This window comes from Carassius gibelio, chromosome B21 (assembly GCF_023724105.1).
Source record: "Carassius gibelio isolate Cgi1373 ecotype wild population from Czech Republic chromosome B21, carGib1.2-hapl.c, whole genome shotgun sequence".
Taxonomy (NCBI): Eukaryota; Metazoa; Chordata; class Actinopteri; order Cypriniformes; family Cyprinidae; genus Carassius; species Carassius gibelio.
The window spans coordinates 23,262,132-23,274,707 of record NC_068416.1 but is presented as its reverse complement, the minus strand read 5'-3'; the positions used below and the strand labels follow the sequence as shown (position 1 = coordinate 23,274,707).

Genomic DNA, 12,576 nt, shown 5'->3' with positions numbered 1-12,576 from the left:
ATAAAGTATAATAAAGAGTAATGTACAAACCTAAACATCAGTTTTTACAGGATGATAGGTGACAGGTCAAAGGAACTTCTGCCAAGTAACGCTCAACACAGACCAGACACGAAAACAGAGGACAACCAATAACAACAGCCAAAGAATTAGACTGACCAGAGAGTCAGAGGGAAAAAAAATCCACAGAGAGATTGAGGTTAAAAAGCTCTTATGCAACTCGGAAGACCAAAAATTAAGCTGAAGGCCAAGATATTACGAGATTGGCAGATATAAAAGGTTCTTGATTAGTTCTATGGTTATCTATAAAGGACAAATGAATTATGTTGCAGTTGTGATCTATGGAAAGAAACTAAAGAAAAAATGACACATTTCTGTAGTTAATGCTTTAAGAATTCTACACAGTACTCAAATTTTACCAAATTATGTAAATTACATTCATGCATTTGGCAGAAACAGTTTATCCCAAGTGATTAACATTGCATTCAAGGTACACATGTATGGTAGTTTTTCCCCAAGATAACAACAAGATAAAGTCAAGATACATTTTTATTTTAACTATGGACTAGGTGGGGTAAAACCGCCCCCTTGGTACAAATTACATTTTTGTTAAAAATCTAATAACATGAAAACTTTTCACTTTTTATTTCAATTTATGTCATTTTCACTTGTAAACTTTGACCTTTTCTGAAAACATAACATTTTTGTTTCACAGAAAAAAAAATTAAAAATCCTTAAGTTGGGAATTTTCCCCCACTATACCCTACATTTTGATAAAAGGATAATTATTCCATTGAATAATTAAGTCAAAATGTTACAGATTCTGAGGCAGGAGACTTTTCCCAATCGATGCAGATAAAGAATGGGTGGCAAAAATCCAGCCAGCATAAAACAAATACTACCAACTGACCAGAGAATCTGAGGTAAGTTTTGTGTCGCAATAAATATCAATGTAGCTACAGTTAATGGAGTATATGTGATGACTGTGTTTACAGTAGTCATTAAAATGAGATAAAACGCTCTTCTCTTCATGTGGTTTTCTTCTATTTTCACTCCCCCTCTCTCTCCTGGTCCTGACTGTTTCAGAGCTATGAGAACAGCCACACAACAGAACAACTGAATGGAGAGGAAGAGCAGAAATTGCATCGAGAGGAACCACATATACATATATTGAGTAAATATAAGCAAAGTGGACATGCAGATTAAACAAGAACCAAGAGTGATTATCCAGGCCACAGAGCAGCAGATGACTCTATATCTGAGAGGTTTGTACTTCAGAAAGGTTACAGGATGAACTACTGCCAGGTAACGCTCAACACAGATCAGACACTGAAACAGAGGATGACCGGTGATGGCCATTCCTAAAAAAAAGTTGGCTGATAATCGTAGACTTGGAAACTTGAAGAACAATTTTGTAAAAAACCTTAGCAAAGAGAACAAAGAGAAAAAGATCCCACAGACAGAGAGATTTAGGATGAAGAACTCTGATGCAACTCCACTTCCTGCTCCTGTGAGGATGAGCCAGATCACATAGGTGTTTGTAAGAAGACCAAACAAGAAACCGAAGCCCAAAATATTAAAGTCTATGATGTCAAATTCATTAAATAGAAGTTTTGTGAGGTTGGTGGACGTTTCATCTATGGTGAGGTTCACTGTAGAGTTATTCATGTCTTCTTTTTGTTCTCACTACAAAAATAAATAAATTGATAAATAAATATATATATATATTGTAATTGTGATCCATAGAGAGAAGTGCAAATGCCAAGGTTAGTGTTAGAAATCAGACTACATATATATTACTGAAATCACAACCTGTTGTGTAGGTAAAATAATGCAGACTAAAATTAGAATTGCATTTCAGTGTAAAATCCCTCAAAATTATCACTTGTTACAACAGTACACTGGGTTTCAAATAAATTACTGTACTTCAAGTAAATCACCTTCAATTACAAAAACAGAACACAGACCTTTTTATAAAATAACAAATCCATCTAACCTCCCTACAACCCCTACAGTGTGATTAATAACAGCACAACAGAAGAAAACGATCTGAATTGAAAAGAGGAGTTATTTCACCTGAAGAGTGAATGCTCAGTCTCAATGCCTCAGGCTTCACAGCTGTCACAAGTAATTGTGCTTTATTTTATATTCTAACCATCACACAGTACATCAGCTATGCAAACAATAGGAAATAATGTTGAAATAATGTTTTTTATGGTTGTCAGTTTTTGTGGTAGTAATGCTTTCAGATGCATTCAAGCCATAGATGCAAAAGTACATCCACAAGTACAGCTTATTACTTTTATGCAAACACTCTCTCAAACCTAATCATGCAGAGCACAGTGAATTAATAGCCCATTGCCTTAACCACTAGGTCACCTTGTCGCCCTAAATATACGAAAATACTGCACTTTTAAATCAAGTTGTAAATGAAATTTCCCATCAAGTTGAAATTCCAACTTGGAAACTTGAAAACTATCAATTGTGCAAGAAATGGCACATTCATCTTGGTTTTGTTACTTGCATAGATGAAAGCAGTGATTGTGACCTCACTACTATCAAGCTAAATCTAGCAATACAAATCTAGCAATAGCTTTGATCCATGTAAAAATTTGATTAGTCAAAAAAGTCATAAGTGCAGGTAATTTTTCAAAATATTGCTTTCTATTCTCAAAATGTATTCAGTGTGAACTGAAACACACAAATTAACAATGTAACAATGCCAGAAAACGTCTCAGGTTACGAATGTAACCATGGTTCCCTGAGAGGGAACAAGACACTGTGTCCTCTGAGGGGACACTATGGGGAACATCTTGTCGTGACCCGTGTCTGAAGCATACTTAGAAAAACGCCAATGTGTTGGCCGGTGACAGCCTCTGACGTCACTACCAGTGCGACTATAAATACGCGCCCGTAGGACCCGTCACTTATCTTCTTTGTGAAGCTTGCGTCCGAAGCAATGGCAGGGAGCTAGAGGAGGCAGTGTCTCGTTCCCTCTCAGGGAACCATGGTTCCTGTCAAGGGAGCTTCGAACTTCGTCCTCTGAGGGGACACTATGGGGAACAGCAAACCCACGCCGCCATGCTGAGGGGAGTGCAGGCCAGAATCATGGCAAACACTAAGTACCAACTCTACCATTTCACCGGGAGTGGCCCCTGGGACGATTCGACGGCTGTACATGACATTATCCCAACAGTACTCTAGTAGTAACGCCCTGTCCTAGATAGGTATCGGAGGATACCTGGGTGGAGTGGTGCCCAGGATGAACGGGGCTTAACTGACTGAAGAAAGGGCACGAAGCAGCCGCGCAAAGCCCTCACCATTTAGGATTTTAGAAAGAACGCAGCGTACTAGCGTGCAAACTTACCTCAATGTGGATTTCAGAAAGTGTGCAAATACTTCACGTGCACACTTACCATAGCATGGATTTACAAATACTGTTCTAAGGAGGGGCTCTCGTGGCGCTCTGATAGAGCAGCTCGTAGATGGAATGGCCTGTGAGCAGAGTAATTGGAGGAAGAAATGTACAGATGAAGCCTCGGCCACGCCTGTACCATGGCATCCAGCCCCAGTGGAGCTGGATGAGTTAGAGGAAGCCAGAGAGGATAGTGCAATGCTCTCTCGAAAAAGGAGAGCGCTGACAAACTACCACGAGAATTGTCCTCTACACACAGCCCCTCATGTTGAGGGAAGCGATGCTTGAGGTGTATAACAAATAAACACTGGTTGAATGAAGCCCAAGGAACCCAGGGCTAATCATCTTAAGAAAGGGAACAAAGCAGAGCGCGTAACCCCTACCGTACAGGATTTCAGAAAGTGCGCAAAATCTTGCATGCACACTACCACTTACATGGATTTCAGAAAGTGTGCAGAGTATTTCTGGCACACTTACCATTTACGTGGATTTCAGACAGTACGCAAAGTGTTCACGTGCACACTGACTACCATGTGGTTTTGAGAAAGTACACAGGCTTAGTGTATGTACAGAAAGGTTCCTAAGCATCGCAGAGGTGCCGGACTACCTGACAACCACAGAATGTGGGAGCTCACCTACACAGAGGCCTAGAGAGGCCTACTACCTGTTACCAGATAACCACCTTAAGTGGAAACTGCAAGTAATTTGGAACTCAACTCCAGGGACGTCTGGTGAGGCCTACTACCTGACAAACACAGTAAGTGGGAGCTCACCTTCAGAGAGGCCTGGTGAAGCCTACTACCTGATAACCACAATATGTGGGAGTTCACCTACACAGAGGCCTAGAGAGGCCTACTACCTGTTACCGGATAACCACCTTAAGTGGAAACTGCAATTAATTTGGAACTCAACTCCAGGGAGGCCTGGTGAGGCCTACTACCTGACAACCACAAACCATGGGAGCTCGCTTTTTAGTGGAAATGCACACACAGTACGTCCACACAGCCCCTCATGTTGAGGGAAGCGATGGTTGAGGTGTATAACAAACTGACTGAATGAAGCCCAAGGAACCCAGGGCTAATCATCTCAAGAAAGGGAATGAAGCGGAGCGCGTAACCCCTACTGTACAGAATTTCAGAAAGTGCACAAAATCTTGCGTGCACACTACCACTTACGTGGATTTGAGAGAGTGCGAAGAGTCTTCATGCACACTTACCACTTACGTGGATTTCAGACAGTGCGCAGAGTGTTCACATGCACACTGACCACCATGTGGTTTTGAGAAAGTACACAGGCTTAGCATGTGTACAGAAAGGTTCCTAAGCATCGCAGAGGCGCTGGATCTCACGGGAGAGGCAAGCTCCAACCCTCGAGCGAGGGGAGCATCACCTGAGGCAGTACATACAGAAAGACTTCCGTAACCACCTCCACCTTCCCATTGGATGTCACTAAGCGGCCAGGCGACCCCTCAGGGTGACCTAGCCAGACATCCTGCCAGATGTGCCAAGCAGCCAGGCACCCCTCGGGGTGACCTGGCCGGACTTCCATTAAATTCCCTGCAGTGCTGTGCCAGTTCTGACGATCAGCCAGGCTCCTCGGGAGGGGGTGTGTGACGAGCCACCACAGAGCGCTTGCTTCCCACATGCGGGACTCGCTCCACGATGGGTGTCGCGCCCCGGGGGGCGAACCCACGCGGCACGGCCTCCTGCCGAAAGCCTCTGATCTTGGCCACCTAATACCAGAGCACGAGGCCGGAACTGAGCACGGTAAAGGAAACTCACAGAGTTTGTTAGTAGATACATAACCACCAGCAACATAACACCCATAAGCAGATAAAGAAAGGGTTACATACTCACCCACCCTCCTGTACTGAAGTCCAGCTTACGGGGCGCACCCCGGGGCGCACCGACGGGGCGCACCATCAGTAAGGTGGTTACTATGAATATAGAACCAACCAAAACATCATAGGTCCAGGATAGGAGACTGTTATGTGAGAAACTTCCCACCTAACCTCGATCAGGTGGAGAGCTGGTGGCTACAGGGGAATTAGGCAGGGGAGGATAAAAACTGCGCCCGTCTTCAATCCTCAGATCGAGATTGGCCAGGACCCCTTTGTTGTTTGGGCTCAGACCTGGACATTCGTGGAATGAAGGATTTAAAGGCAGCTGAGTGCGCCCTTGCCTCCCTGAACTTTTTGACCACCATCTCGACGGAGGTACCGAAAAGCTCAGAAGGCGAGAACGGAGCATTGAGAAGAAACCCCCTTTCTTCCCTCCCAATGTCTGCCAGGTTCACCCACAGATGTCTCTCTGTTACCACCATGGCCGCCATAGACCTACCCATGTCGGAGGCGGCCTGCTTGGTAGCCCGGAGAGAGAGGTCTGTGGTGCGGCGCAGATCGGCTACCTGATCAGCTGAAAGGCCCTGCCCTTTATCCAGGTCCTTCAGCAGGTCAGCCTGGTAAGCCTGAAGCACTGCCATCGTGTGCAACGAAGCCACAGCCTGACCTGCTGCTGCGTATGATTTGCCATTTAAGTGGGATGTATCCTGGAGGGGCTTAGATGGTAAAGAGGGAGATTTAAGAGAGGACGTTTCCCCCACAGGGAGATAGCTAGCCAGCGTCTCTTCTACAGGGGGCATCTTCTCATAGCAATTTTCGTGCATGCCCTCGATATCAGCATAACTCGTATGCTGAAACCGAAGGATGCGAGAGGAAAACGGCCTCTTCCATTCCTTTTCAACTTCTGCATGTAAATCGGGCAAGAATGGAAGGCTCACCTGGGCTGGAGGGCTATGGTCAGACAAATAACGCTCATTGAGGCGACCTCGCGACATAACCTTTCTGGCACGCTTCCATGGCAAGTCTAATTTTGCCGTGGCGCGATCCATAATCTCTAACAGCTCCCCATACGCAGGGCAGGAGGATTGAGAAGGCTCAGCCTCAGCTTCTTCGCCACTCTCAGACATCTCCTGCTCTTTCTGGGTAGAACCTAGCAGAGCACTAACTCCAGTATCAGAATAGGTTAATGACAACACATCTTCCTCCTGAAGTTCACTCTTGTTTGCTGCCGGAGAGCGTGAAAGGAAAAGTCCCTCTCTACACTCCTCAGCAAGATCCACCTGTGATCCACACGAGCTCATTCTCCTCCGTGCCTCGGCAACGGTGGGTCCTGAGCCGCAGAATCCAGATGGCTGTCCCTCTTTCCTCTAAATGAGAGACAAACGAGAGAGGAGCTTTTTCACAGAAAAACGTTCACAGTGCACGCAGATTGCCCCCTCAAGGACATCGCGCGCGTGCTCTTTGCCCAAACAAGAGACGCAAGACTTTGTGTGTCATCAGGTGTCAAATAACGCTGACACTGATGCACACACTGCTTAAACGCCTTGCTAGTGGATGCCATGATAACAATAATAGATTGCTCTTACCGTTTTGGTCGTTTCTCAGATGCACGCTTCAAACAAAACAGTAAATGAAGACTGTAAGAGCGTATTTATAGTCACGCTGGTAGTGACGTCAGAGGCTGGCGCTGGCCAACACGTTGGCGTTTTTCTAAGTATGCGTCAGACACGGGTCACGAAGAGGTGTTCCCCATAGTTTCCCCTCAGAGGACGTAGTTCGAAGTTCCCTTGACGGAACAAACAATTCTCTTATGAAAAACTTTACTTATGAAAAAGACTATACTTAGCATTGTTTTCTCTTCTGGGTCTGTTGTAAGCACGTTCACTGCATTGTAGTGATATCCGGTTCGCGAACGAATCATTTTTTATCAAATTTTCTACTGTAAAATAACTTTTTGTGCATTGAAAATTGTCAGTGGATGTTAAAGGTTCTTAATGAAAAAGTAATATATATATATATATATATATATATAAATAAATAAATAAAAGTGCAAACTTTGTTTATTGTTTCCTTGGACTTAAATGACACCCTGAACCTTGTTTAAATGTAGTCAAATTAGAAATAACTTACTTCATCTGATGTGTTGATATATAGTGACAATTAAAATCCCCATGAAACCTCTAATGACTGATCATTTGCTTCTTGAAAAGCTCATGTTTCTCTTCCTGCCAGTGAGATCCAGAGCCAGACTCACAAAACATTAAGATTCCAGGTAACCTTGCACATTATCAAATGACCAGAATTTTGATAACACAGGAGATATGTACTATAATGTGATAAGAGCTTGCTCAAGTACTGAGAAGCTATAATATTCAAGACTTTGTAAGTAATTCTCAAGATTTTAAAATGTATACAATGTGTAATACGAAGTCATTGCTATATTGACAGAACAAGGTTAATATGGTCATACTTCCTAGCTTTAATAAGAACTCTAGCTGCTGCATTTTGGACCAGCTGGGTTTTTTTTAAGCACACTGAGCAACCATCCAGTGAAGCATTACAATTATCTAACCTTGAGGTCATGAACACATGTATTAATTATTCTGCATTTAACATTGAGAGATTAAGTCACAATTTAGATGTGATTTTAAGATGGAAAAATTTGGTTTTAAAAATGCTAGGAACATGGCTTTCAAAAGAAAGAACAAAGAAAATAGATGTGTGTGCTATGAAATAGGTTTCTAACGAATGATGAAGAACTGACAGAGCAGCCATTGACTTCTAGATAGTAGAGATCCCAGGGCTCCACCTTAGAGGGTTTATGAACTGAGAAATATAATTTCCTTTGATCATTTGAAGTTTAAAAGGTCATTGTACTATAAAACTTGTAAGTTACAAAAATTCGTACATTCGTACATGTTGTAACTTGTAAGTTACAACAATTCGTACATTTTTGACGAGGTGGCTTATTCGTAGGAATTTGTATGACCACACTCGTACAAATTTATACGATTTTTGGCAAATCATACATATTTTACGAGTTGCACAATTCGTATGAATTTGTACGTATGACCTACACCTAGCCCCGCCCCTAAACCTAACCGTCACTGTGGTTTAGACAAATCATATAAAATCGTACGAGTAAGGTCGTACAAATTTGTAAGAATAAGCCACCTTGTAAAATACGTACGAATTGGTCGTGAGATAGCATTGAAATGGCATGATTGCATCAACAAATATGTTTTTAAATCAGTTTTGCATTTGGTAATGCTATCGGGTAGGTTTAGGGTTGGGTTTGGTGTAGGGCATATATTTTTCAACATGATAGAGCATTAAAGACAGTCCCCGGATTTTTAAAACTGCGGCGAAACTTGCAGTAAGGTACGTAAAAAGGTGTTGCACAAAAAATACACAGAGGTACATATTTTTATTTAGACCAGGTTGAAATTACTAATCATTCAGTTTTTTTTTATATCAACTATGCATTCCGTTAGTTTGCAAATTGTTATGTTTCTGTGAAAATGAATTTCCTCTTTGAGGACAAAGTAAATGATCTAATCTACTACACACTGCACTTGTGATCAATATGATACCTCTCCATTCACTAATACTAACTGATGACAGTCATGTACTATCAGTATAATTTGAATAATGGCAATGCAATTCCACTAATACCAACATAATGTCTTTGTCTATTCAAAAGAATGTTGTGGTCGATAGTGTCAAATGCAGTATAGGATCCAGTAGCTCTAATAGAGAGATAAAACAACGATCGGATGATAAGAGCAGGTTTTTGTAACTCTGATGAACCGATTGCAAAATAAACCTTTACACGGTGATCAGTGCCCAGCCCTCAATCTGGAACATGGTGAAACTGGGTGAAGCAGGACATAAATATTCAAAACAAATAAACCACAATCAAGTGTGATAACCATATCTGACAAACACACACCAAACAGTCAGGTGGAACTCACTGAAGTAATGAATGACCATTACACCATCATAAAGTCTGAATTAGAAGGAAATGTCAATTCAGTTTATGTTTAATAATAATAAAAAGAAAACAATAATTATAATAATAATAATATTAATAAAGTAAGGTCAGACATTTTATCATTAAAGGGCAATCTTTGCACACAGGAATTGATTTCCAGGGGCATTGTTCCCTTTGTTAGGGAAATCTTTATAGTTTATTAAATGTACATTTATTATTATTTTTATTTTTCATAAAATACTTAATAACTCTAAAACTTAAATGTAACCAATTACTTCAGTACATTATAATACTATAGCCTGTCACCATTCAAACGTTTTCAGCATCAACAAAATATATATTTACACTGCAAAGGGGGAACATAAGCTGCATTTGACATGACGTTTATATTTGATTGCACAGTCTCTTTTATGCTGCTTATTTCCATGTATTTCATAATTGTTAAATGTTGATTAAAGCTGCAGTAGGTAACTTTTGTAAGAATATATTTTTTACATATTTATTAAACCTGTCATTATGTCCTGACAGTAGAATATGAGACAGATAATCTATGAAAAAATCAAGCTCCTCTGGCTCCTCCCAGTGCTCCTATTGCCATTTGCAGAAATTAATCCGCTCCCATATAAGAAACAACCAATCAGAGCTGCGGTCCGTAACCTTGTTTGTGTTCAAAATGTAGAAAAGTGTATATAATAAATGAGTACAACATGAATCAATTTTCCAAACCGTGTTTTTAGCTTGTCCTGAATCACTAGGGTGCACCTATAATCATAGTGCGAACTACGGGGGAGCTAGGGGGAGCTCGGCTCCCCTTAATAAGACATGGGCTCCTCTGAAAACGAGAAATGTGAAATTTTGGGGGGTCTCAAAAATATTGACAATATGAATATTTTGAAGTACAATTTCAGTTGTGCAATGTGATCATGATGGACTTATTAAGTGTAACATAGCAAAAATTATTAATCCATGCACTACCGCCGGTGGCAGTAGACAACCGCGGTGGCAACCAAGGGGCAAGGAACTCGACCGGAAGTTGAAGTCGTGTAATGCCACAAGTGACTCCTTTGATACTTATTGCACAAAGCCAGTTTCAGGTTTTACCCAGGGAAGTACAAAAAAAGTTTTCTGGCTCAAGAAATGACACTACATTGCTACCCTGCTCCAGAGCAGGTTTTATTCTGGGTTAGAGATTTCAAACCCAAACTGGACCAATTAATTTTAGAGACAAAATTGTGTGGCTAATTATATTAACATAATACTTTTATTTTTATCTTTTTAAGCTCTTTGAGAAAAGATATAAATAATTAAATTAAAGTTATTCATATGTTTTTAGCAATACTGCTGCATTAGTGGTTATTTCTGCCTTGTAAATGCATTTTATTTCAATATTTTAATAACGTGTGAAATGTGAATAAAACAGAGACTCTCTTTATTCAGTGTTATTGTCTATTCTGTTTGCTGCATGTGTTTGGTTTTGTCAAGTCTAAACTTACTCTGAATTTGTTCAGCTCGACTTCATGTGACAGGCACAGGAAAACACAGTCCAACGTCACATTTAAATAATCATAATTTCTGAAAAATACAAGAGATGAACTTCAGCATCCAACCATCACTCAATACTTTTATTTGAGTAGCTCCTTATCTTTATCACATGAGTGCATTCATAAAATCAAATACGATATCCGTTTAAGTTACTAAATCAAATTAACAATTTTATCTACAAATGTTCAATATTTTCTATCTTAAGACAAATTTTTCTTCATAAAATACTCCACAAATGTGTTTTATCTGACTGTTCTTCTATCTTTCTGCTTGTTTTAAGGAGACGGTACAGTTTTGTACTTGAAATAAATTGCAATTACATGTTTATTTTAGTATCTTGTACATTTGGAGTTATTCCAATCAGCTAAAAAAAATATAAGTAAAATAAAATAATTTTTATGATGATGAACTGAGGCAGAAGAGTTTTTGAGCCCGCTGTAAATAAAGAATGGGTTGTACGAAACCAGCCAGGACATAACAAAGAAAAGCAGGAGACCAAAAGTCTTGAAAACTCTTTCGAGTTAGAATGACAAAGAATCCCGTGACAATAAATGGGGTATATTGGATGATCATGATCACTGTTGTTATGAGAATAATATAAAATGCTCTTCTCTTCATGTGGTTTTTCTCCTCTCTCTTTCTCTCTCCTGGTCCTGACTGCTTCAGAGCTCTGAGAACAGCCACAAGACAAAACAACTGGATGCAGAGGAAGAGAAGGAATTGTATTGAGATGAACCATACATATGGCACCATGCTAAATGAGATTAACATAAAGGTGCAGATTAAACAGGATTCAAGAATAATTATCCAGGCCACAGTGCAGCAGATGACTCTATATCTGAGAGGTTTGTACTTCAGAAAGGTTACAGGATGAACCACTGCCAGGTAACGCTCAACACAGATCAGACAATGCAACAGAGGACGACCGGTGATCCCTAGTCCTTGTAAAAAATATGTTACTATTATGACGCTTGAAAAGAAGCGTGCCAGTATGCCAAACATCGCATTGAAGCTGTTACCAATCTCACAAATGGACAGATTGAGGTTGAAGAACTCTGATGAAGCTCCATTTCCAGTTCCTGTAATGATGAGCCATGTAATTTTTGAGTGTATAAGAAAACCAAACAGGAAACCTATGCAGACTACGAACATTTCCAGACTGTTCATTAGCTCAAAGGAATGAGTTGTGGAATTTGTAAATACTTCAGGTGTTGTATAGTTCATTGTAGAGTTGCTCATCCTCTCAGCCAAACAGGAAATTGATGCTGAAGACACAGATTTTTTTGTCTGTCCACACAAAAAAAATTATGATTCAGGTGCAGTAATTCAGTCACAAAATTCCAAAAGAGAAACATTCCAGAATTGTCTGTTTTACAATTTTATTGCAAGCCACTTTAACAGCACTGAGAGTCATTTTGTAAAAACCAAATAGCATGAGAGAAAGACATTAACTATTTATGTTTTCCAACTTTCATAAATGTTTACATGGATAATAAAATTATTTATATTATATATTCATTAAATGTTTTTCACATTCATTTTTTTCCAATCTATACCTTAATCCGGGAAAACATTTTAGGTTTTTTATTTTTTATAAATTTTTTTGATGTCATTAAATTGTTTAGAGCATTGAAAATAATGTACAAATAAATAAATAAATAAATAAAATTATATTTAATTCATAAGTAAAACTACATCCTTGATAGTGGACATTGGGAATACATTTAAAATAAATAAAAGATCTGAATGAACATTTATATAAAGATATTTCTCAACTATGTTATAAAT

At 39.9% G+C, this 12,576-nt stretch overlaps 1 protein-coding gene across 1 annotated transcript; it reads right to left on the bottom strand.

The window, feature by feature from the left end:
- Positions 1 to 11,184: 11,184 nt before the first annotated feature.
- On the bottom strand, positions 11,185 to 12,027 carry LOC127985615 (P2Y purinoceptor 8-like). Its single transcript, XM_052587647.1, has one exon. The coding sequence runs from the start codon at positions 12,025 to 12,027 to the stop codon at positions 11,185 to 11,187; it is 843 nt and encodes a 280-aa protein (XP_052443607.1).
- Between the last annotated feature and the right edge of the window lie 549 nt (positions 12,028 to 12,576).

Bases quoted from the DNA above. Each gene is read 5' to 3' on its own strand.
- LOC127985615 (XM_052587647.1), bottom strand. From the start codon at position 12,027: ATGAGCAACTCTACAATGAACTATACAACACCTGAAGTATTTACAAAT.